This window comes from Gorilla gorilla, chromosome 6 (genome assembly GCF_029281585.2).
Source record: "Gorilla gorilla gorilla isolate KB3781 chromosome 6, NHGRI_mGorGor1-v2.1_pri, whole genome shotgun sequence".
NCBI lineage: Eukaryota > Metazoa > Chordata > Mammalia > Primates > Hominidae > Gorilla > Gorilla gorilla.
In genome coordinates, this window is record NC_073230.2 from 63,560,804 (window position 1) to 63,587,020 (window position 26,217).

Below are 26,217 nucleotides of genomic sequence, written 5' to 3' on the forward strand. Positions count from 1 at the left end.
CAATGCAGGCCAGGCATGGTGGCTCACGCCTGCAATCCCAGCACTTTGGGAGGCTGAGGTGGGCAGATCACCTGAGGTCAGGAGTTCAAGACCAGCCTGGCCAACATGGCAAAACCCTGTCTCTACTAAAAATACAAAAATTAGCCAGGCATGGTGGCATATGCCTGTAATCCCAGCTACTCGGGGGGCTGAGGCAAAACCCTGTCTCTACTAAAAATACAAAAATTAGCCAGGCCTGGTGGCATATGCCTGTAGTCCCAGCTACTCGGGGGACTGAGGCAGGAGAATTGCTTGAACCTAGGAGGCAGAGGTTGCAGTGAGCTAAGATCACGCCATTGCACTCCTGCCTGGGTGACAAAAGTGAAACTCTGTCTCAAAAAAAAAAAAAAAGAAAGAAAAAGAAAACCGCAATGCAATATTACCTCACACACACTTGTTAGAATGGCCACTATCAAAAAACTGGAAAATAAAAAGTTATGGAGAGGATATGGAGAAATTGGAATCTTTGTGCACTCTGATGGGAATGCAAAATGTACTTGCTCTAGAAAATGGTCTGTAGGCTCCTCAAAAAAATTAAAAATAGAAGTACTGTATGATCTAGCAATCCTATCTCTTGGTGTATACCCAAAAGAACTGAAAACAGAATCAGGCCGGACGCAGTGGCTCATGCCTGTAATCCAAGGTTGAAGCTTGAGCATAAGAGTTCAAGACCAGCCTAGGCAACCTGGTGAAACACCATCTTTACAAAAACACAAAAATTAGCCATGTGTGGTGGTGCACAGGTACTGTAGTCCCAGGTACTCGGGAGGTTGAAGTGAGAGGATCACTTGAGCTCAGGAGGTCAAGGCTGCAGTAAGCTGTGATCATGCCACTGCACTCAACCCTGGGCAACAGAACAAAAGACTCTGTCTAAGCCGGGCGCGGTGGCTCACGCCTGTAATCCCAACACTTTGGGAGGCTGAGGCGGGTGGATCACCTGAGGTCAGGAGTTAGAAACCAGCCTGACCAACACGGAGAAACCCTGTCTCTACTAAAAATACAAAAATCAGCTGGGCATAGTGCTGGGTGCCTGTAATCCCAGCTACTCAGGAGGCTGAGGCAGGAGAATCACTTGAACCTGGGAGGCGGAGGTTGCACACTACTGTACTCCAGCCCAGGCACTAAGAGCGAAACTCTGTCTCAAAAAACAAAACAAAACAAAAAAACCACTCTGTCTAAACTAAAACAAAACAAAACAACAACAACTCAGATATTTGCACACACATGTTCAACTCAGCACGATTTACAATAGCCAAAAGCTAGAAGCAATCTAAATGTCCATAGACAAATAAATGGATAAAAAATATGTGGTATACACACACAATGAAATATTATTCCGCCTTAAAAAGGAAGGAAATCCTATCACATGCTACAATATGGATGAACCTTGAGGACATTACGTAAAGTGAAATAAGCCAGTCACAGAAAGACAAATACAGAATGATTCCACGAATTATATGAGGTATCTAAAGTAGTTAAACTCATAGAAACAGAAAGTGGAATGTTGTTATCAGCGGACAAGGAAGAGGGAAAAATGCAGAGAAGTTGTTCAGTGGGCATAAAGTTTCAATTTTGCAAGATGGAAAAATTCTAGAGATATATTGCACAACAGTGTGAATATAGCTAACACTATTATACAGTTCAAAGTGGTTACAATGGTAAATTTGATGGTTTTTTTAAAGTAATAACAAAGTGGGTGTGTGCAAAGGTGTGTACAGAACACAGCAAAACACAAGGGATAGTACCTCTGTGGCTGGGTAGGGAATGCTGCTATCACACCTGAGCTTGAATGACAGAGACAGAGAGGGCAGCTAGGGGCTACCTGACAGGAACTGGGCCCTTTAATTTAGGGCCACAATCCATGGTGACCCTACAGACAGGAAGCCAGAGGAATACATACCTTCACCTCACTCTCTTCCCTCACTTTGAACATCTGATGCCTGATAGGGTTTGGATCTGTGTTCATGCCAAATCTCATGTTGAAATGTAATCCCCAGTGTTGGAGGTGGAGCCTGGTGGCAGGGCTTAGCGCCATCCCCTTGGTGATGAATGAGTTCACAGATCTGCTTGTTTAAAAGTGTGTGGCACCTCCCACCCTCTCTCTCTCTTGCTCCTGCTCTTGCCATGTGAGATGTCTGCTCCCCTTTTCCCTTCCACCGTGACTATAAATCTTCTGAGGTCCTCACCAGAAGCTGACGACAGCATGCAATGCTTCCTGTACAGCCTGCAGAACTGTGAGCTAATTAAACCTCTTTTCTTATAAATTACCCAGCCTTGGGTATTTCTTTCCAGTGATGCAGGCATGGCTTATCACAATGTCCCAATGGCTAAACCCAACCAAAGCCAGAAGACAAAGGGTCATTAATGCAACCCATACTATGCACATGTAGTCCATACACGTCAGCCTCCCAGAGCAAAAAGCAAATGGAGCAGGTGAAGGGTGGACCTAGAAAGGCAAATGAAAACCACCTAGCACATCCAACACCCTCCTTTCCTCTCCACCAGCTTGTTTTTGTCCCCTTCCATCACTGCCCCAGGGGGGTGATGGGAAAGTTGTCTGTAGCACCCTCTGATGATGCTCTTTAAAATTATTAACCCAAGGACCACTAAGACAAGAGACATCATAGTCAACACACTAAACTGCCTACACAAAAGCTCACATTATATTGGCAACACATTACTTGAGATAAATAACTATCCTCATGGCTATATTCTTTTTTTTTTTTTTTTTTTTTGAGATGGCGTCTCACTGTCACCAAGGCTGGAGTGCAGTGGCACGATCTTGGCTCACTGCAACCTCTGCCTCTCATGTTCAAGCAATTCTCCTGCCTCAGCCTCCCTAGAAGCTGGGATTACAGGCACATGCTACCACGCCCAGCTAATTTTTGTATTTTTAGTAAAGATTCAGTTTCACCATGTTGGCCAGGCTGGTCTTGAACTCCTGACCTCAGGTGATCCACCTGCCTTGGCCTCCCAAAGTGCTGGGATTAGTTTTTTTTTTTTTTTTTTTTTTTTGAGATGGAGTCTCGCTCTGTCGCCCAGGCTGGAGTGCAGTGGTGCAATCTCGGTTCACTGCAACCGCCACCTCCCCGGTTCAAGCAATTCTCCTGTCTCAGCCTCCTGAGTAGCTGGGATTACAGGTGCACGCCACCACGCCCAGCTAATTTTTGTAATTTTAGTAGAGATGGGGTTTCACCATGTTGGTCAGGCTGACTTGAACTCCTGACCTCATGATCCACCTGCCTCGGCCTCCCAAAGTGCCGGGATCACAGGCATGAGCCACCGTGCCTGGCCCCCATGGCTATATTCTTAAGGCAGAATAGGGCTTCTAAATGTAGGTTTAAATCTGCAACAAGAACGAGCTTTTAAAAGGACAAATGACAGGCTGGGCATGGTGGCTCAAGCGGTAATCCCAGCACTTTGGGAGGCCCAGGAGGGTGGATCACTTGAACTCAGAAGTTTGAGACCAGCCTGGGCAATATGGCAAAACCTTGTCTCTACCAAAAATACAAAAATTAGCCAGGTGTGGTAGCACACACCTGTGATCCTAGCTACTCGGGTGGCTGAGGCATGAGAATTGCTTGAACCCAGGAGGCAGAGGTTGCAGTGAGCACCACTGCACTCCAGCCTGGGAAACAGAGTGAGACCCTGTCTCAAAAAGGAAGAAATAAAAAAAAAGACTGCCATATTTTGAGAACCCATAACAGAAGGGAGGCAAAGTAAGGAAGAACAAGTCCACTGGGCATGGGAACTACCCTTTGGGGGCCTCAAAGTTGGTCCTGTCTCACTTGGGCCAACTCAGATGGCTGACTCACAGGGGACCTGCTTGACATTTGGACTGTGGTCCTGCCACCACCCTTCACGAATGGGACTGAAACTCACCTCCCCACTGGCCGCCTAGCTCCCAGCTGAGACTCACCCCCTCTGCTGGCTGAGTTTCACCACTGAGACTGATCTTACTGCAGACTTGAAAGCAGGGAGGCAGAGTTTGGCTTTTCTGCCTCCCACCTCCCTCTCCACACATTCACTCCCAAAGGGGACTCTGGGCTTTCTGGACCCTTTGCCTAAGACTATTTCCCTCAAACAGCCATCTCTACCAGTAGCTAATGAGACATGCCAGGGAGAAAAGAAAAGCAGTTAATGAACCGGCAAACTACCCAGACAGGAAAGTGTGAGAACGCTGCAGAGGAGGAAGGTTAGAGGAGGTGAGGGAGGAGAGAGGGAGCAAGAGGGAACAGAGAAGAAATGAGAGAGAACGCCTCCATTCATAGCTCCTCAGAGAATCAGACCCTGAAACATGAGCTGTTGGCTTGGATGGGCTTTGACCCATTAAAACATCATTAAATGAAAAACTTTGCAAAGCAAAGCAAAATCCATTGCTGTTATGGATTTTTGTTTTTAAGCAACTGCACAAGTTAAAATGTCAGATCCCTATAGATGATTCCCATTTTTCACAGGGCTTAGCCCAGTAAAATACCATACAGCCAAATTAAATTGTTAATATAAATGTGTAATTGCTCGCAATGACCCACAAATGAAAATTCAAAGCCCCACTAATAAGTCTTCACCAGGGGTGCTTGGCCAGCTGCCAATGGCCTCAGGAGACCGCAGTGAGAAGTAGCTAGGATCTTCCCCTAGTTAGCAGAAACGCACAGGGCTAATGCACGGTAGCAGCCTCCGTTTCAGCACTCCCCTTCTCCATAAAAAGAGCTGCGATGTGGAGTCACACTCTAAACAACTCCTAAGTTAACATGGCCTGACCTGGCCAGTCGCTCTGACACCACTGCCCCTGTCAGGCCCCCCTGACTCCATCCTGGCTGCTGCCCAGCCCACTGGCTCTTCCCTGAGGACCAGTCCTGCTGAAAGGGTGAGCCTGGGCCCCCACTTAGGACCATGTGACTTAACACCCAATAGGGTGGACACCTGCCCCAAGCAGGACCCATCAGATTATTTCCTGGAAACCTAGAAGTGAGAAAGTCCAGTTTGTCGGCGTTGGTGCTGGATCCCAGAGGTCATGTGTGCAGCATGGGGAGCTTATTGGAGCACTCTTTCTAGTGAGAGAGAATGAAGCCCCGTTTGCAACCCCTTGGGGAGAGGCAGAAAGTCACCTCAGTCCATGATTCTGGACCCTCACAAGGAATTGGAGATCCTTCCAATAAATTCTCACTCCTTTCTGCTTAAGTCTGCAGGACAGGCTTGTGTTCACCCCAACCCTGACTTGAGGGCAGGGACTTTTGTCAGCTTTATCCTCTGCTGTATCCCAGTACCTGGAATGTTAGAAGCTGGATGAATCCCTGTGTAAAATGAAGCCCCAATGAGGCTGATCTCTAGAATTTCTACTTACACTATCAGTCCGTCCACTGAGCACCTCAATCCCCTTACTCCTCTGAACAAAAACCTTCCCTTCACAAGATTCTGAACAGAAGCATATATTCAGGGCAACTTGAATCCATGGGATGAAAAAAAAAAAAATACCAAAGTCCACAACACCTAGCTCAGCCACCCAGGCCTCCCAAGGACTGGTTCTCCCACACCCTTCCAGTGCCAGGTCCCCTGCCTCCTGACCCAAATATTGGAGCCTCTCACTGTTCCTTGAGCATGCACTACTCAGGCCCAGACTCTGGTTCACCCCATCCACTCTCTTAAACACACTCCCCGCTTCAAGGAATGAAATCCCATCCATGCTCAAGGCCCAACTCAAGCATCAGCTCCTCCTCAAAGCCTTTCATATGGCTTCAGCAAGAAGAAATCCTTCCCTCCCTGGAACGGGTAGAGGTATCTGCGCGTAATACTCACAAGGCACTCACTGCATGCTGGCTGCTTTGTGTGAGGCATGAGAACTCCCCAGTCCAGAATCTGAAGGTCAGTTATATTAGCTGGGTGGCCACTGTCCTCTCACCTTTCTGGGCCTGTCGCCCCACCCTCCCACCCCTCACTCCTACTGCTTTTTCTCCATAGTCCTCACCAACTTCTACTTTACCATATAACTTAAGAGTACGCCTGTCCTCTCACTAGTATGTAAGCTCCATGAGGGCAGAGATTTCTGTTTTATTCACTGTTACATCCTTGGCACCTGCAAGAGTTGGTACTCAGTAAATACCTGTTGGATGAATAAATGAATTCCAGCCTGGCCAAGGTGGCGAAACCCCATCTCTACTAAACATACAAAAATTAGCCAGGTGTGGTGTTGCACACCTGTAATCCCAGCTACTCAGGGGGCTGAGGCACAAGAATTGCTTGAACCCAGGAAGCAGAGGCTGCAGTGATGTGAGACTGCATCAGTGCACACCAGCCTGGGCAACAAAGTGAGACGCTGTCTCAAAAAAAAAAAAAAAAGAATGAATAAATGAATGAATATACAAAATGAAGTTGACCCCTGTTATTGAGTTCATGATTCTTTTATTTAGTTAGGTAGTTTTTGAGACAGAGTTTAGCTCTCGTTGCCCAGGCTGTAGTGCAATGGCACGATCTCGACTCACCGCAACCTCCACCTCCCAGGTTCAAGCGATTCTCCTGCCTCAGCCTCCCGAGTAGCTGGGATTACAGGCATGCGCCACCACACCCGGCTAATTTTTTGTATTTTTAGTAGAGACGGGGTTTCTCCACGTTGGTCAGGCTGGTCTCCAACTCCCTCAGGTGATCTGCCCACCTTGGCCTCCCAAAGTGCTGGGATTACAGGCATGAGCCACCGTGCCTGGCCAAGTCTGTGATTCTTTTAGAGCAGTGGTCCCCAACCTTTTTGGCCCCAAGGACCAGTTTCATGAAAGGAATTCACTTTTTCCGTGACCGGGGTGGGGGGATGTTTTTGGGATTATTCAGATACATTAAATTTATTGTGCACTTTATTTCCATTATTATTACACCGTAATATATAATGAAATAATTATACAACTCACCATAACGTAGAATCAGTGGGAGCCCTGAGCTTGTTTTCCTGCAACTAGGTGGTCCCATCTAGGGGTGATGGGAGACAGTGACAGATCATCACGCATTAGATTCTCATAAGGAGCACATAACCTAGATCCCTCCCATGTGCAGTACACAATAGGGTTCATGTGCCTATGAGAATCTAATGCCCCTGCTGATCTGACAGGAGGCCGAGCTCAAGCAGTGATGTGAGCAATGCGGAGACACTGTAAATACAGATGAAGCTTTGCTTGCTCACCTGCTGCTCACCTCCGGCTGTGCAGCCTGGTTCCTAACAGGCCACAGACCACAACAGGTCCATGGCTCAGGGGTTAGGGACCCCTGGTTTATTTATTTATTTACTATTTATTTATTTTTGTAAATTGATATCCCATTTCAGTACCCCTGTTTTAGAGCAATGGTTGTCAAAGTGTGGCCCTCAGACCAGTAGCATCAGCTGGGAACTTGTCAGAAAAGCAAATTCCTAGGCCCTATCCCAGAGCTACCGAATCGGAAACTGTATAACAAGCTCTCTACGTGATTCAGAAGTATATGTAGTTTAAACACTACTGTGCTAGAGCATCTAGAACTCTGTATACCCAAAAAGGTATGTGGTAGGCACATAATAATATTTATCAAAAGACAAGCCTGGACCTTGGAGTCTGCAGACACACCCCTGAGCTCCTCCCCAGTGAATTTTCGTCATCCTTGGGTCTTATCCCTGTCATCCCAGGATTCCATCCTAACCTCCCCCACACACAGACACAAAAACATATAGTTAAACCTTCTCTGTGCTTTCATAGCTACTTACCTTTCTTCTATCATATACATGGGTGGACTACAGACCATAGATTATGGCCGTGAACTACCTGGGTTCAAATCTCCACTCAACCACTTAGTAGTTATGTTCCTTGGGCAAATCATTTGAACTTTCTGAGCCTCAGTTTCTTCATTTGTAATGAGGTACCTACCTCACTGTCTTGTGAAGTTAAACAAATTATTCTAAGATTAAATGAGTTAACATATGTGAAGGCACATGGTAAGAACTGTGTGTGAACTCTATGAGAGACAGAGTGTGAGCTACTGTCTTACTGTACTTATCACACTATGTTGTAATAGCCTAGGGTGTAAGTGCTAGGGATGAGGAAGAAGCATACTAGACTAGGACTAGTCTCTGTCTTGAGGGATAGATGCTGAAAAATGTTTGATGAATGGATGGTAGATCCTCCATGCTCTTTCAACTGCCCTACACTGCCTCACAGTGGCTGCCAGCCCTAGAGATGTTCTAGATAGTAGGACAACTTGTTCTACTGGAATTAATTACCATCAACTCAAGCAAGAAATTCTTCCCTATGAAAGAAGCACATGAAAGAAGATACACAAATGGTCAATACGCACATGATGCTCAACATCGTTAGCCATTAGAGAAATGCGGATCAAAACCACAATGAGATATCATTTCACACCCACTAAATGGTTATAAATCAAAGACACAGGCCAGGCGTGGTGGCTCACGCCTGTAATCCCAGCACTTTGGGAGGCCGAGGCGGGCGGATCACGAGGTCAGGAGATCGAGACCATCCTGGCTAACACGGTGAAACCCCGTCTCTACTAAAAATACAAAAAATTAGCCGGGCGAGGTGGCGGGCGCCTGTAGTCCCAGCTACTCGGGAGGCGAACCGGTGAACCCAGCTAATTTTTTCTTTTTTTAGTAGAGACGGGGTTTCACCGTGTTAGCCAGGATGGTTTCGATCTCCTGACCTCGTGATCCACCCGCCTCGGCCTCCCAAAGTGCTGGGATTACAGGCGCCAGCCGGCCAATAAACTGTCTTTAAACAGAAACACACATAAAACAAGATTATGTATTGATCAGTTGAGGGAATATTGTGACCAAAGCCTTGCAGAAACCTAACCCAGAATTTCTCCTAAAAGCAATGGTTCAGTGTTTGCTAGTTCAGTATTTCCTGGGACTTTATAACAAAATTACTACATGTAATGAGAACCGACAGTATGGGGCCGGGCGCAGCGGCTCACACCTGTAATCCCAGCACTTTGGGAGGCTGAGGCAGGTGGATCTCCTGAGATCAGGAGTTAAAGACCAGCCTGGCCAACATCGCGAAACCCCTTCTCTACTAAAAATACAAAAATTAGACGGCTGTGGTGGCACACACCTGCAGTCTCAGCTACTTGGGAGGCTGAGGCAGAAGAATTGCTAGAACCTGAGAGGCGAGGTTACCGTGAGCTAAGATCCCGCCACTGCACTCCAGCCTGAGCAACAGAGCTAGACTCCATCTCAAAAAAAAAAAAAAAAAACTGACACTATCCTGACACTATCTAGGAATGGAATTTCTGGATCATATGAAACCCCACTGGTAGCTCTATCCTCGCCCACCGCTGCCGCCTCCTTCTGCCGCTCCTGGTGCTGCTTGTGTGCTCGTTTGGTGCGGACCTGGTACCTCTTTTGTGAAGTGGCAGCTGAGGAGACTTCGGCGCTCGCCATGGCCGACGAAAAGCCCAACGAAAGAGTCAAGTCGGAGAACAACGATCATATTAATTTGAAGGTGGCGGGGCAGGATGGTTCTGTGGTGCAGTTTAAGATTAAGAGGCATACACCACTTAGTAAACTAATGAAAGCCTATTGTGAACAACAGGGATTGTCAATGAGGCAGATCAGATTCCGATTCGACGGGCAACCAATCAATGAAACAGACACACCTGCACAGTTGGAAATGGAGGATGAAGATACAATTGATGTGTTCCAACAGCAGACGGGAGGTGTCTACTGAAAAGGGAACCTGCTTCTTTACTCCAGAACTCTGTTCTTTAAAGACCAAGATTACATTCTCAATTAGAAAACTGCAATTTGGTTCCACCACATCCTGACTACTACCGTATAGTTTTCTCTGTTCTTTCATTTCCCCCTTCCCCATTCCTTTATTGTACATAGCTGGTATATGTGCACAAGCATATTGCATTTTTTTTTTAACTAAACAGCCAATGGTATATTTTGATTGACATCAAGTGGAGACGGGACGGGGAAAAATACTGATTCTGTGAAAATACCCCCCTTCTCCATTAGTGGCATGCTCATTCAGCTCTTTATATTCCAGTAAGTTATTTTGCTCTCACTGTTTTAATAAAAAAAAAAAACCACAAAAATCCTTGCATACCTTGTTCAATTGCAGAATTTTAATGTTTTTCACTTATCATTGTAAAACCACGGACAATTTTATAACTTTTTTGTACATAGCTGTTACATGTAGGGCAATCTGTCTTTAAGTAGGGACAAATTACTCTAAAACAAAAAAAGAAACCTAGATAGTTTTCCCTTCAAGTCAAGCGTCTTGTTGTTTAAATAAACTTCTTGTTCAAAAAAAAAAAAAGAAAGAAAGAAAGAAAAGAAACTCCACTGGTAACTTTCTGAGGAACTGCCAAAACTTCACTTTATAGTTTTGTAGGTTGCAAAAAAATAATCTGATGTCCAAGATCACCAGAGGAACAACACCTGTTCCCCCCTCCTATCCAATGGTCTCTCTCCTGAGTGCACTGACTTACTTGCAGAGGAGGAATAAACACAAAAGAAGAAGAAAAAAGCAAGTCAAAGGACATAAATATGGGTGGGTAGATGTGGCTCCCTGTGACTTCTCTTATGGAGGTGTGCCCTACTTCACAGTCTTTTATACACAGACAGAAGATAGTCACCATTTTGGACTTTCTCTTTGTTCTGCTTTTTTGGTTTTTTTACTTTTTCTTACTTTCTTACTTCTTTGTACTGACTCATATTTCTCCACATTACAAATGTAATAAATTAACTAGATGCAACAAGAAACAGACTAAACAAGGCTGAAAGCAAATTAATGGCATGGAAGAAAGTATGATCTGAAGCCAGGTGTGGTGGCTTAGGCCTGTAATCCCTGAGTAATCTCAAAAAAAAAAAAAAAAAAAAAAAAAAACAGAAAGAAAAGAAAAAAAGAAAAGAAAGTTTGTGATCTGAGAGACCAAAATAGACACCACTTTATCGACTAAGTTGCACTCAAAGCTTCAGGAAATGAAGTTACCTACGGGCAGAGGGTTCAGGGCCTGGCTGGCATGGCAAATGTCTAAATTCCTTTGGCTAAACTCCCTAACAATAGGAGCTATCAATTCTGATTTACAACCCAGACCACTACAACTCTGATTGGACAGAGGACGGGCCTCACAAACATTCTTTTCTGATAAGCTACTGCAGGCTTTTGGCCAGTTTCAGCAGCTTATAGAGGATTTGCACAAACTGTGTATCCTGTAGTTCACTTTTTGTTGTAAAGAGCCAAATTCCATCTCGTTTTAATGCTAAAACTCAGTCTCAAAGTAAATGTGGGATGTGTGTGACATATGTGTTTAACCAATTCCCTTATAAATATGTATAGCATTTCCCTCAAAGATGCTGAATATGATATGGTTTGGTGATATGCTTTGGCTGTGTCCCCACCCAAATCTCATCTTGAATTGTAGTTCCCATAATCCTGACGTGTGGTGGGAGGGACCTGGTGGGAGGTAATTGAATCATGAGGGTTGTTATCTCCATGCTGTTCTGGTGATAGTGAGTTCTCACCAGATCTGATGGTTTTATAAGGGGCTTTCCCCTCATTGCTCAGCACTTCTCTTTGCTGCCGCCATGTGAAGAAGGACGTGTTTGCTTCCCCTTCTCCCATGATTGTAAGTTTCCTGAGGCCTCCCTAGCCCTGTGGAACTGTGAGCCAATTAAACTTCTTTCCTTTATAAATTGCCCAGTCTCGGGTATTTCTTCATAGCAGCATGAGAATAGACTAATACAATATGTATGATACTGGCCTTATGAGACTTAACTCTCAAGCTATCCTTCTCCTCTTCTAAGAGAGTGCACCTTCCAGCCACATCAGAGCCATAAGCCAAAAAAGAATTCTAAGCAATAATAATAAAGAGGTCAGCAAAAGGGAGTAGTGGGAGAGAGTGTAACAGTGATGAAGTCCTCACAGACCTTCTTGGAATTGGATATCTGCAGAAGTCTATCAAAGAGAAAGTTTTACCATGTACCAGGATATCAATGGATGCTTTAAAAGTGGAAATATGTGGTTAAAACTGAAAGAAACCAAAATATTCTTCTGTAATATACTAGGGATTGTAGAGCTGAAGAAGATTAAAGGGCAGGGGACACTCTACCCTTCCCTCCGCTTGCCTGATGGCAGGACGGCAATTTACAAAGACAAAAGGTCTTCCTGCCTCCTCTCTGCCTTTCCCACCTAAAGATAGGATTTGCAGGGTTTGCTTATAAGCTCATAGACAAAAGCGCCAGTGACTTTTCTCTTCCCATAGATTAACCTTCCGACATTTTCCCACCTTTTGGAAACCTGAAGATGCTCTCTTGTCACTATAGGATTTATGAGTCTTTGTTAAAATACTATTTAAGCAAGGCCCCTAAGCCACTGCCTTGAGAAAGAAATCCACTTGAACTGAGAAGCCTTTCCTGTATGATGGGTACAGCAATGACTCAATAAACTTTTTTTTTTTTTTTGACATGGAGTCTTGCTCTGTTGCCCAGTCTGGAGTGCAGAGGCACGATCTTGGCTCACTGCAACCTCTGCCTCCCAGGTCCAAGCGATTCTCCTGCCTCAGCCTCTTGAGTAGCTGGGATTACAGGCGCCTGCCACCACACCTGGCTACTTTCTGTATTTTTAGTAGAGATGGGGTTTCACCATGTTGTCCAGTCTGGTCTCAAACTCCTGACCTCAGGTGATTCACCCGTCTCAGCCTCCCAAATTGCTAGGATTACAGGCATGAGCCACAGTGCCCAGCCAAACTTCTGCTGACTTTTATTTTTAGGAGGCTATTTCACCTAAGAACCTATGAGGGAAAGAAAATAAAATATATTTTCTCCCCTAGAAAACACAGAATCACTCTTAGAGTTGTGTGTGTGTGGCTGTCTGTGTATGTCTGTGTGTGTGCTGTGAAATATGCCCATTTAGTAGTTTTTATAAGCATAATCATTTTTCTTCATGTTAAATGACTCTTTTGGGAATTAATATCTCTAGTAGTAAAAAAAACTTCTTTAATTTCACAAATATGTCATTTTCTGTTAACTTTAAGTAAAATAAAATTTAGTAATTTCTATTTTAAGAAGCGTGTGTGAATACTCTCCCTTTCATCTCTGTATTACTCTAGCTACCTATCTATGTCTTTAATAAATAAATAAATAAAAATAAAAAATAAAAACCAGGGTCTCACACTGTTGTTCAGGCTGGAGTGCAGTGGTGCGATCATGGCTCACTGCAGCTGTGATTTCCCGGGCTCAAGTGATCCTCCCACCTCAGCATCCCAAGTAGCTGGGACTACAGGTGCGTGCCACCATGCTCAGCTAATTTTTGCATTTTTTGTAGAGATGGTGTCTCATTATGTTACCCAGGCTGGTCTTGAACTCCTGGGCTCAAGCGATCCTGAAACCTTGGCCTCCCAGAGTGCTGGGGTTATAGGCATGAGCCACCACTAGGTCTACTTTAAAAGAAATGCTTAACGGAGTTTTTCAAGTAAAAATGAAAGAAAGCAGCTGGGTATGGTGGCTCATGCCTGTAATCCCAGCATTTTGGGAGGCCGAGGAGGGTGGATCACTTGAGGTCAGGAGGTCAAGACCAGCCAGGCCAACATGGCAAAAACCCACGCCTTCTAAAAATACAAAAAATTAGCCAGGTGTGGTGGCGGGTGCCTGTAATCCCAACTACTCAGGGGGCTGAGGCAGGAGAATCAATTAAACCATGAGGCGGAGGTTGCAGTGAGCCGAGATCACACCACTGCCCTCCACCCTGGGTGACAGAGCAACACTCTGTCTCAAAAAGGAAAAAAAAAGAATGCTAATTAATCACATGAAAGCATAAGAAAATATATAATATTCAGCAGTAAATGTGCATATACTTGGGAGGCTGAGGCCGGAGAATTGCTTGAACCTAGGAAGTGGAGGTTTCAGTGAGCTGAGATCGCACCACTGCACTCCAGCCTGCCAAACTGCATCTCAAAAAAAAAAAAAAAAAACAAAAACTTGAGGCCTGGCCTCGTGCTCCCCTCCCATCCCCCATTCCGTGGGTCCAAGCTGCCTTGGCTGAGGAGTGGGCTGAGGAGGTGTGAGCCCCTGCCAGGAACCCCCTGCCCAGACCATGTACTTGGCCCACAGGCCCCTGATGTCTGCGTCCAGCGAGGCCTCCGGTGGCATCAGCATGTTTGTGTGGAGGAACGTGGAACCTTGCTCTGTGGCTGTGTTCTCCTGGTACTCTGTCCCCTTCCTGACCCCTCCCTGCAGCCGCGTGAGGCCCAGCAACCTGCCAGTCACTCAGTGGCCTCCATCCAGAGCAAAGAACCTGCCAAGTTGGCAGCTGTTGCTCACGAGTGTCCACCAGGTGGGACAGGGAGTGCTGACCCTGGGTGGCCCCCTGGAGCCACCTGCCCTGAAAGCCCAGGGCCCGGAACCCCACACACTTTGGGGGTGGTGGAACCTGGTAAAAGCCCACCTCCTACCATGGAGGAGGAGCCCTGGGCCCCTCAGGGGAGTCCCTGCTGGACAGTGAGACAGAGAACGACCACAGTGTTGCTTTCCTCTCCGTCATGTCTCCTGACACCCAGTTGCCTCTACCACTCAGATGATGTCAGGCCCAGTCCCTCAGTGCACTGCGCAAGGAACAGGACTCATCTTCTGAGAAGGATGGACGCAGCCCCAACAAATGGGACAAGGACTGCATCCGGTGGCCCATGAGTGGCGGTCATGATCTTCAGCAAGCGGCACTAGGCCCTGGCAGGGCGCACCAGGGTCACCACAACCAGGATAACCGGACCGTCAGCCAGATCCTGAGCAAGCGGTGGTACACCCTGGGGCCCAATGAGACGCAGAAGTACCAGACCTGGCCTTCCAGGTGAAGGTGGCCCACTTGCAACAAGGACCGAAAGAAGTCCAGCTCAGAGGCCAAGCCCACAAGCCACGGGCTAGCAGGAGTGTACAAGGGCTCGTGGGAGCAGAGCATATCAGAGACGGGCACTGTCACTGCCCCAGGGGGGTCCTCTGAACTCCTGTCAGTTGCAGCCCAGACACTCCTGAGCTCGGATACCAAGGAGCAGCTTCTGTGGGGGCAGAACGGCTGCACACAGTCAAGGAACCTGGCTCAGCCTGGCCCAAGCCTTCTCCCACAAGGGGGTACACACAGCCAGGAAGGCAGGGAAACAGACCGTCAGGCACTACAGGAACTGACACAAGTGGTGTCTGGCACTGCATCATACTCTGGCCCAAAGCCTTCTACTCAGTATGGAGCTCCAGGCCACTTTGCAGCCCCTGGTGAGGGAGGTGACCAGTGGGCAGCCCTGCTGCTGCCCACCTGAGCTGCTCATTCCCAGCACATGGCCAGTGAGGACACAGCAAGTGATGAGGAGCCCATGGTCATCCATGAGGAGGAGGGGGTGATGATGTCATTGCTGATGACGGCTTTAGCACCACTGACACTGATCTCAAATTCAAGGAGTGGGTGACTGACTGAGAGTGGGGACGACTCTGGGGAGGAGCCAGAGGGCAACAAGGGCTTTGGTGGGAAGGTATTTGCACCTGTCATTCCTTTACTCCTGCCGCCCCTTGCTGGATCCTGAGCCCCCAGGGTCCCCCGATCCACCTGCAGTTTTTGGCAAAGTATATGGTCCCACCCCGTCCTCCTCCTACACACTCCTATGCTTCCTCCTCAACCTTGGCACCCACCTCCTTACCAGGCCCAGGAGCCTTCAAAGCCCAGGAATCTGGTCAGGGCAGCAGAGCGGGCCCCCTATGGCCCCTACCCCTGGGGATGGGGGCCCAGGGACACCTTCCAAGGCGACCTGTTTCCTCCCAATGGATCCTGCCACCTTCTGGTGCAAGAGACCTGAAAGTGTGGGTGACCTGGAGCTACCAGGCCCCTCAGTCATCACGGTCCCTCCCAACACTAAGGCTTTCCTAGGCAGGAGCTGGGCTGAGCCACCCGGGGGGCAGAGCCTGAAGAGGAGAAACTGACTGGGCTTTGGGGGTCGGGGCAGAGGAAACCCCACGGACATGGATCCCACACTGGAGGACCCCACCATGCTCAAATGCAAGATGAGAAGATGCTCCAGCTGCAGCCCAAAGCCCAACACCCCCAAGTGTGCCATGTGTGATGGGGACAGCTTCCCCTTTGCCTGTACAGGTGGGAGAAGACAAGGACGGGCTCAGGGAACCGGAGACCGAGAAGGCGGTGTCCTCTTCACTGCACGTGCCCTGGACCAGTGCCGGCCCTGATCATGCAGCTCTTCCAGGCCCACTGCTTCTTCCTGTCCACTAGGCCACAGCCGCCCTCCAGGCCCACTATGCACACATCCTCCCCTCCAAGGTTTGTTCTGCCCCTGCCCTGACTCCCAGCCCTGTGGGGGTCCTGACCCCACCTCACCTGGCTCAGACTCTGACGCTGCCCTGGCTGCCCCACCACTGCCTCTGCCCGAGAGTCACGTGAGGCTGAGAGTAGGGGCAGTGGCAGCAGTGGTGCCAGTTGGGGGGCGGTCCAGTGGGAGGAGCCTCAGCCTCGCAGGCTGCTCCGTGGGACTGATGACTGCATGATCTTCTGGGCACCTCACGGATCTCCAACTGCAGGTGAAACAGATGCTGGTGGTGGGTGCAGGGCCGCTGGGAGCCGCTGCATGGATCCCAGAGGCTGGACTGGGGCAGGTGCCAACTGAAGCTGCTGGGGCAGCATGAGCAAGATGTTCTGCACACAAACCCTGGAGAAAAAGATGTGTGCATAGCGGGTCCACTGCTGCTGCCCCTGCCCTGACTCCCAGCCCTGTCTGACCCCACCTCACCCTGCTCAGGCTCTGGCGCAACCCTGGCTGCCCTGCCACTGCCTCTGCCCGAGTTGGGGCCTTGACAGCCTGGCTGGAAGGGGACACCCCTGCCCTGCCTCAACACCTGGGGGTCTCCATAACTACCACAGGCAGGTGGGTGACCCCAAAGAAGATCCCAGGACTCAGTACCCCTTGAGAACAAGAACAGTATGTGGGGGTAGCAATGGAGGGCAAGATGGTTATCTTCTCCTGGGTAAAACCATTTAATCCTTTCAGTTTGGGACCGAATAAGGCCTGCCTCTCTTTTTTCTTTTGAGACGGAGTCTTGCTCTGTCGCCCAGGCTGGAGTGCAGTGGTGCGATCTTGGCTCACTGCAACCTCTTCCTGCCGGGTTCACGCCATTCTCCTGCCTCGGCCTTCCGGGTAGCTGGGATTACAGGTGCACTCTACCACGTCCGGCTAATTTTTGTATTTTTAGTACAGACAGCGCTTCATCATCTTGGCCAGGCTGATTTCGATCTCCTGACATCGTGATCCACCTGCCTCCACCTCCCAAAGTGCTGGGATTACAGGCGTGAGCCACCACACCTGGCCAAGGCCTGCTCCTCTTATATATACCCCCTAGCCCTGCAGCTGTGCCGGGGGAAAGCTGGGCAGTTTCCCTCCTCCGAGCCCCTGTACATACCATGAAGTGTGGGACCTTCAGAGCTTTTCACTTTTCGGAAAATAGCTCCTGCTGGGGCCACAAGATGGAGTGTGAAGAGGGCCTTGGGCCACAGGGAGGCGCCTGTGGACTAGGGGGGTTCATGCACCCCTTCTTTCCCCAGAGGGGCTGGACTCAGTTGAGTATGGGGGTGGGGGCTCCTGCACTTTGACACAGGCAGCGGGAGGGTTTTCTCCCCATTCCCTCTGCACTCCCAACTTGAGCTGTACTTTTTAAGAAAGTGATTCACCCTGCCTTTGCCCCCTTCCCCAGAACAGAACACATTGATCATGGCGGTATTTTTCATTGTGCCAAAAAGTTGCCATGACCGTCATTAAACCTGTTTAACACCAAATAATAAGGAAAATAAAATAAAAATTTCGGGCTTGGTGCAGAAACTCACTCCAAATAAATTACCTACGAAAATATTTATATAATGGCACCAATATTCCAAAATTCCATATTTTGGGATTTATACACAAAAGATAAACAAATTAGAGGCCAAGAGGCTGCCGGAAGGGAAAAACGGGGCCTGGAAAGGCCGTTGTGAGGAATGAGCTGGGCCTAAAGAGGCCATTGGCAGGCAGGAGCTGGGCCTGCCAAAGCGGCCGAAAGGCAGGAGCTTTCGACTGGGGAGGCTGCAGTGAGGCGAGAGCTAGCTGGGCGTGGAGAGTCCGCTGTGAGGCCGAGGCTGGGCCGGTGCAGGCCTTCGAGAGGCAGGAAGCCGGGCCTGCAAAGGCTGACTGGAGGTCAAGTTCTGCGCCTGAAGAGGCCACCAAAAGTCAAAAGCGGGGCCTGGGAAGGGCGCTGAGAGCCATGAGCTGGGCTGGGCCAAAAGAGGCCACTGGGAGGCAGGAGGAGCTGGGCCTGGAGAGGCTGACTTGAGAAAGTTTTGCACCTGGACAGGCCGCCGAGAGGACAGAGCTGGGCCCGGGGAGGCCAACTTGCAGCTCTTCCAGGAACACTTCCAGGCCGACTTGAGGACGACTTAGGCCTGCAGAGGCCGCCGGGAGGCGCAAGCTGGGCCTAGAGGACCCCAACGACCGGAGGCCGTTTGGGACCTGGAGATGCCGTCGGAGGACAGGAGCTGAGCCTGGCGAGGCCCCATGAGACCTGACCTGGGCCTGGGGAGCTAGGCTTCAGGAAGTTGTGGGCCTACCAGGGCCACTGGGAGCTGGCCAGGAGCTGAGTACAAAGACTTTGGGAGGCCGGAGTCGGGCCTGGAGACGCAGCCGGGAGGAAGAGCTGGGCCCGTGGAGGACGCCGGGAGGCTGCAAGACCGTCTGGAGAGGCCGACTTGAGGAGGCCCGGCCTCTGCCTCCCGCATGGAAGCCTCTGCAGGCACAGCTGTTCCTCCTGGTTGCATCTCTCGGCCCAGCTCCTGCCTCCCAGCAAGCAAGCTCTTTTGGCTCAGCTCCCGCCGGTGTTTGTACACCCCGAAGTTTCTGCAGCGAAGATCTTCAGGCCCAAATCCTGCCTCCAGGGGCCTGTATAGTCCCAGCTCTGGCAGTAGAACAGCGTCTACAAGCCCCACGGTTGCCTCCCAGGCGCGTCTCCAGGCCCAGCTGTCGCCCCACCACCGCTTCCTGGGGCCAAGTCCCTGCCTGTTCCCGGCAGCCTGCGTGTGGCCCTGCTCGTCCCTCACGGTGGCCTGGTGAGGCAGGGGCTCACGCTGACCTCTCTCAGCATGGGAGGGGCCAGTGTGAGGCAAGGGCTCACGCTGACCTCTATCGGAGTGGAACGGGCTGGTGTGAGGCAAGGGGCTCACGCTGACCTCTCTCTGCCTGGGAGGGTCCGCTGTGAGGCAAGGGATCAGCGTGGGAGGGGCCAGTGTGAGGCAACGGGGTCACACCGACCTCTGTCAGGGTGGGAGGGGCCAGTGTGATGCAAGGGGCTCAGGCCGACCTCTCTCAGCGTGGTAGGGGCCAGTGTGAGGCAAGGGCTCACGCTGACCTCTCTCGGCATGGGAGGGGACGGTGTGAGGCAAGGGGTCAGCGTGGGAGGGGCCAGTGTGAGGCAAGGGGCTCACACGGACCTCTGTCAGCGTGGGAGGGACCACTGTGAGGCAAGGGGCTCACGCGGACATCTCTCAGCATGGGAGGGGCCGGTGTGAGGCACGGGGCTCACGCTGACTTCTCTCTGCCTGGGAGGGTCCGGTGTGGGACAAGGGGTCAGTGTGGGAGGGGCCAGTGTGAGGCAAGGGGGTCACACCGACCTCTGTCAGGGTGGGAGGGGCCAGTGTGAGGCAAGGGGCTCATGCGAACCTCTCTCAGCGTGGGAGGGGCCAGTGTGAGGCAAGGGCTCAGGCTGACCTCTGTCAGGCATGGGAGGGACCGGTGTGAGGCAAGTGGTCAGCGTGGGAGGGGCCAGTGTGAGGCAAGGGGCTCACACCGACCTCTGTCAGCATGGGAGGGGCCAGAGTCAGACAAGGGGCTCACGCGGACCTCTCTCAGCGTGGGAGGGGCCGGTGTGAGGCAAGGGGCTCACGCCGACCTCTCTCAGCGTGGGAGGAGCCAGTGTGAGGCAGGGACTCACCCCTCCGGGCAGGGTGCAGAGGCATCACTTGGGCATCAACAGGTGAGGGAGGAACTGGTCGGCACGCGCGCTGCCTGGAGGCAGGCAGGGACTTGGCCCTGGGAGGCCCCGGTGGGGGCGAGAGCTGGGCCTGGAGAGGCCCCTGGGAGGCAAGAACGGGGCCTGCAGAGGCTGTTCTACAGCCAGAGCTGGGCCTGTACAGGCCACCGAGAGGCAGTAGGCGGGCGCGAAGAGCTTGGCTCGAGAAAGTTCGGGGCCTACAAAGGCGGCTGGGAGCTGGGCAGGAGTTGAGGCAAAAGAGCTTGCTTACTTGCTGGGAGGCAGGGCCGGGAGACGCCGACTTCCGGACGACTTGGGCCTGCAGAGGTCGCACGGAGGCCCAAGCTGGGCGTGGAGGAGCCCACCGACCGGAGACCATTTGGGGCCTGGAGACGCCATCGGAGGGCAGGAGCTGATCCTGGAGAGGCCACCGTGAGGCCTGACCTGGGCCTGGGGAGCTTGCCTTGAGGAAGCTGTGGGCCGACGAAGGCCGCCAGGAGATGGGCAGGTGCTGAGTCCAAAGAGTTGTTGCGAGGCAGTAGTCGGGCCTGGAGACGCAGCCAGGAGCAAGAGCTGGGCCCGGGGAGGACGCCGGGAGGTTGCAAGTGGGTCTGGAGAGGCCGACTTGAGGAGGCCCGGCCTCTGCCTCCCGCATGGCGGCCTCTGCAGGCCCAGCTGTTCCTCCTGGTTGCATCTCTCGGCCCAGTTCCTGCCTCCCAGCAAGCAAGCTCTTTTGGCTCAGCTCCCGCCGGCGTTTGTAGACCCCGAAGTTTCTGCAGCCAAGCTCTTCAGGCCCACATCCTGCCTCCCAGTGGCCTGTACAGTCCCAGCTCTGGCAGCAGAAGAGTGTCTGCAGGCCCCGCTGTTGCCTCCCAGGGGCGTCTCCAGGCCCAGCTGTCGCCCCACCGCGGCCTCCCGCCTCCCGGGGCCAAGTCCCTGCCTGCTCCCGGCAGCCTGCGTGCGGCCCTGCTCGTCCCTCACGGTGGCCTGTTGAGGCAGGGGCTCACGCTGACCTCTCTCAGCGTGGGAGCGGCCAGTGTGAGGCAAGGGGGTCACACCGACCTGTCAGGGTGGGAGGGGCCGGTGTGAGGCAAGGGGCTCATGCGGACCTCTCAGCATGGGAGGGGCTAGTGTGAGGCAAGTGCTCACGCTGACCTCTCTCGGCATGGGAGGGGCCGGTGTGAGGCAAGGGGCTCACGCCGACCTCTCAGCGTGGGAGGGGCCGGTGTGAGGCAAGGGGACACGCTGACCTCTCTCTGCGTGGGAGGGGCCGGTGTGAGCCAAGGGGTCAGCGTGGGAGGGGTCAGTGTGAGGCAAGGAGCTCACGCCGACCTCTCTCAGCGTGAGAGGGGCCGGTGTGAGGCAAGGGGACACGCTGACCTCTCTCTGCGTGGGAGGGAACGGTGTGAGGCAAGGGGTCAGCGTGGGAGGGGCCAGTGTGAAGCAAGGGGCTCACACCGACCTGTCAGGGTGGGAGGGGCCGGTGTGAGGCAAGGGGCTCACGCCGGCCTCTCTCAGCGTGGGAGGGGCCGGTGTGAGGCAAGGGGCTCACGCCGAACTCTCTCAGCGTGGGAGGAGCCAGTGTGAGGCAGGGACTCACGCCTCTGCGCAGGGTGCAGAGGCATCAGTTGGGCATCAACAGGCCACCGTGAGGGAGGAACTGGTCGGCACGCGGGCTGCCTGGAGGCAGGCAGGGACTTGGCCCTGGGAGGCCCCGGTGGGGGCGAGAGCTGGGCCTGGAGAGGCCCCTGGGAGACAAGAGCGGGGCCTGCAGAGGCTGTTCTACAGCCAGAGCTGGGCCTGTACAGGCCACCGAGAGGCAGTAGGCGGGCGCGAGGAGCTTGGCTCGAGAAAGTTCGGGGCCTACAAAGGCGGCTGGGAGCTGGGCAGGAGTTGAGGCAAAAGAGCTTGCTTACTTGCTGGGAGGCAGGGCCGGGAGACGCCGACTTCAGGACGACTTGGGCCTGCAGAGGTCACACGGAGGCCCAAGCTGGGCGTGGAGGAGCCCACCGACCGGAGACCATTTGGGGCCTGGAGACGCCATCGGAGGGCAGGAGCTGATCCTGGAGAGGCCACCGTGAGGCCTGACCTGGGCCTGGGGAGCTTGCCTTGAGGAAGCTGTGGGCCGACGAAGGCCGCCAGGAGATGGGCAGGTGCTGAGTCCAAAGAGTTGTTGCGAGGCAGCAGTCGGGCCTGGAGACGCAGCCAGGAGCAAGAGCTGGGCCCGGGGAGGACGCCGGGAGGTTGCAAGTGGGTCTGGAGAGGCCGACTTGAGGAGGCCCGGCCTCTGCCTCCCGCATGGCGGCCTCTGCAGGCCCAGCTGTTCCTCCTGGTTGCATCTCTCGGCCCAGCTCCTGCCTCCCAGCAAGCAAGCTCTTTTGGCTCAGCTCCCGCCGGCGTTTGTAGACCCCGAAGTTTCTGCAGCCAAGCTCTTCAGGCCCACATCCTGCCTCCCAGTGGCCTGTACAGTCCCAGCTCTGGCAGCACAAGAGCGTCTGCAGGCCCCGCTGTTGCCTCCCAGGGGCGTCTCCAGGCCCAGCTGTCGCCCCACCGCGGCCTCCCGCCTCCCGGGGCCAAGTCCCTGCCTGCTCCCGGCAGCCTGCGTGCGGCCCTGCTCGTCCCTCACGGTGGCCTGTTGAGGCAGGGGCTCACGCTGACCTCTCTCAGCGTGGGAGCGGCCGGTGTGAGGCAAGGGGGTCACACCGACCTGTCAGGGTGGGAGGGGCCGGTGTGAGGCAAGGGGCTCATGCGGACCTCTCAGCGTTGGAGGGGCTGGTGTGAGGCAAGGGCTCACGCTGACCTCTCTCTGCGTGGGAGGGGCCGGTGTGAGCCAAGGGGTCAGCGTGGGAGGGGCCAGTGTGAGGCCAGGGGCTCACGCCGACCTCTCTCAGCGTGGGAGGGGCCGGTGTGAGGCAAGGGGACACGCTGACCTCTCTCTGCGTGGGAGGGAACGGTGTGAGGCAAGGGGTCAGCGTGGGAGGGGCCAGTGTGAGGCAAGGGGCTCACACCGACCTGTCAGGGTGGGAGGGGCCGGTGTGAGGCAAGGGGCTCACGCCGGCCTCTCTCAGCGTGGGAGGGGCCGGTGTGAGGCAGGGGGCTCACGCCGCCCTCTCTCAGCGTGGGAGGAGCCAGTGTGAGGCAGGGACTCACGCCTCTGCGCAGGGTGCAGAGGCATCAGTTGTTCATCAACAGGCCACCGTGAGGGAGGAACTGGTCGACACGCGGGCTGCCTGGAGGCTGGCAGGGACTTGGCCCTGGGAGGCCCCGGTGGGGGCGAGAGCTGGGCCTGGAGAGGCCCCTGGGAGACAAGAGCGGGGCCTGCAGAGGCTGTTCTACAGCCAGAGCTGGGCCTGTACAGGCCACCGAGAGGCAGTAGGCGGGCGCGAAGAGCTTGGCTCGAGAAAGTTCGGGGCCTACAAAGGCGGCTGGGAGCTGGGCAGGAGTTGAGGCAAAAGAGCTTGCTTACTTGCTGGGAGGCAGGGCCGGGAGACGCCGACTTCAGGACGACTTGGGCCTGCAGAGGTCGCACGGAGGCCCAAGCTGGGCGTGGAGGAGCCCACCGACCGGAGACCATTTGGGGCCTGGAGACGCCATCGGAGGGCAGGAGCTGATCCTGGAGAGGCCACCGTGAGGCCTGACCTGGGCCTGGGGAGCTTGCCTTGAGGAAGCTGTGGGCCGACGAAGGCCGCCAGGAGATGGGCAGGTGCTGAGTCCAAAGAGTTGTTGCGAGGCAGCAGTCGGGCCTGGAGACGCAGCCAGGAGCAAGAGCTGGGCCCGGGGAGGACGCCGGGAGGTTGCAAGTGGGTCTGGAGAGGCCGACTTGAGGAGGCCTGGCCTCTGCCTCCCGCATGGCGGCCTCTGCAGGCCCAGCTGTTCCTCCTGGTTGCATCTCTCGGCCCAGCTCCTGCCTCCCAGCAAGCAAGCTCTTTTGGCTCAGCTCCCGCCGGCGTTTGTAGACCCCGAAGTTTCTGCAGCCTACCTCTTCAGACCCACATCCTGCCTCCCAGTGGCCTGTACAGTCCCAGCTCTGGCAGCAGAAGAGCGTCTGCAGGCCCCGCTGTTGCCTCCCAGGGGCGTCTCCAGGCCCAGCTGTCGCCCCACCGCGACCTCCCGCCTCCCGGGGCCAAGACCGTGCCTGCTCCCGGCAGCCTGCGTGCGGCCCTGCTCGTCCCTCACGGTGGCCTGTTGAGGCAGGGGCTCACGCTGACCTCTCTCAGCGTGGGAGCGGCCGGTGTGAGGCAAGGGGGTCACACCGACCTGTCAGGGTGGGAGGGGCCGGTGTGAGGCAAGGGGCTCATGCGGACCTCTCAGCGTGGGAGGGGCTAGTGTGAGGCAAGGGCTCACGCTGACCTCTCTCGGCATGGGAGGGGCCGGTGTGAGGCAAGGGGCTCACGCCGACCTCTCAGCGTGGGAGGGGCCGGTGTGAGGCAAGGGGACACGCTGACCTCTCTCTGCGTGGGAGGGGCCGGTGTGAGCCAAGGGGTCAGCGTGGGAGGGGCCAGTGTGAGGCCAGGGGCTCACGCCGACCTCTCTCAGCGTGGGAGGGGCCGGTGTGAGGCAAGGGGACACGCTGACCTATCTCTGCGTGGGAGGGAACGGTGTGAGGCAAGGGGTCAGCGTGGGAGGGGCCAGTGTGAGGCAAGGGGCTCACACCGACCTGTCAGGTTGGGAGGGGCCGGTGTGAGGCAAGGGGCTCACGCCGGCCTCTCTCAGCGTGGGAGGGGCCGGTGTGAGGCAAGGGGCTCACGCCAACCTCTCTCAGCGTGGGAGGAGCCAGTGTGAGGCAGGGACTCACGCCTCTGCGCAGGGTGCAGAGGCATCAGTTGGGCATCAACAGGCCACCGTGAGGGAGGAACTGGTCGACACACGGGCTGCCTGGAGGCAGGCAGGGACTTGGCCCTGGGAGGCCCCGGTGGGGGCGAGAGCTGGGCCTGGAGAGGCCCCTGGGAGACAAGAGCGGGGCCTGCAGAGGCTGTTCTACAGCCAGAGCTGGGCCTGTACAGGCCACCGAGAGGCAGTAGGCGGGCGCGAAGAGCTTAGCTCGAGAAAGTTCGGGGCCTACAAAGGCGGCTGGGAGCTGGGCAGGAGTTGAGGCAAAAGAGCTTGCTTACTTGCTGGGAGGCAGGGCCGGGAGACGCCGACTTCAGGACGACTTGGGCCTGCAGAGGTCGCACGGAGGCCCAAGCTGGGCGTGGAGGAGCCCACCGACCGGAGACCATTTGGGGCCTGGAGACGCCATCGGAGGGCAGGAGCTGATCCTGGAGAGGCCACCGTGAGGCCTGACCTGGGACTGGGGAGCTTGCCTTGAGGAAGCTGTGGGCCGACGAAGGCCGCCAGGAGATGGGCAGGTGCTGAGTCCAAAGAGTTGTTGCGAGGCAGCAGTCGGGCCTGGAGACGCAGCCAGGAGCAAGAGCTGGGCCCGGGGAGGACGCCGGGAGGTTGCAAGTGGGTCTGGAGAGGCCGACTTGAGGAGGCCTGGCCTCTGCCTCCCGCATGGCGGCCTCTGCAGGCCCAGCTGTTCCTCCTGGTTGCATCTCTCGGCCCAGCTCCTGCCTCCCAGCAAGCAAGCTCTTTTGGCTCAGCTCCCGCCGGCGTTTGTAGACCCCGAAGTTTCTGCAGCCTACCTCTTCAGACCCACATCCTGCCTCCCAGTGGCCTGTACAGTCCCAGCTCTGGCAGCAGAAGAGCGTCTGCAGGCCCCGCTGTTGCCTCCCAGGGGCGTCTCCAGGCCCAGCTGTCGCCCCACCGCGGCCTCCCGCCTCCCGGGGCCAAGTCCGTGCCTGCTCCCGGCAGCCTGCGTGCGGCCCTGCTCGTCCCTCACGGTGGCCTGTTGAGGCAGGGGCTCACGCTGACCTCTCTCAGCGTGGGAGCGGCCGGTGTGAGGCAAGGGGGTCACACCGACCTGTCAGGGTGGGAGGGGCCGGTGTGAGGCAAGGGGCTCATGCGGACCTCTCAGCGTGGGAGGGGCTAGTGTGAGGCAAGGGCTCACGCTGACCTCTCTCGGCATGGGAGGGGCCGGTGTGAGGCAAGGGGCTCACGCCGACCTCTCAGCGTGGGAGGGGCCGGTGTGAGGCAAGGGGACACGCTGACCTCTCTCTGCGTGGGAGGGGCCGGTGTGAGCCAAGGGGTCAGCGTGGGAGGGGCCAGTGTGAGGCCAGGGGCTCACGCCG

At 54.1% G+C, this 26,217-nt stretch overlaps 1 protein-coding gene and 1 pseudogene across 1 annotated transcript; one reads left to right on the forward strand and one right to left on the reverse strand.

Moving 5' to 3' along the window:
* The first annotated feature begins 9,428 nt into the window (after window positions 1–9,428).
* Window positions 9,429–9,869, forward strand: LOC115935322 (small ubiquitin-related modifier 2-like). The gene has a single exon (XM_055347097.2). The coding sequence runs from the start codon at window positions 9,444–9,446 to the stop codon at window positions 9,729–9,731; it is 288 nt and encodes a 95-aa protein (XP_055203072.1). The 5' UTR covers window positions 9,429–9,443; the 3' UTR covers window positions 9,732–9,869.
* An 8,017-nt stretch (window positions 9,870–17,886) lies between these two features.
* On the reverse strand, window positions 17,887–22,386 carry LOC109027803 (putative uncharacterized protein FLJ44672; annotated as a pseudogene).
* Between the last annotated feature and the right edge of the window lie 3,831 nt (window positions 22,387–26,217).

Coding starts and splice junctions, on each gene's coding strand:
- LOC115935322 (XM_055347097.2), top strand. CDS start 9,444: ATGGCCGACGAAAAGCCCAACGAAAGAGTCAAGTCGGAGAACAACGAT.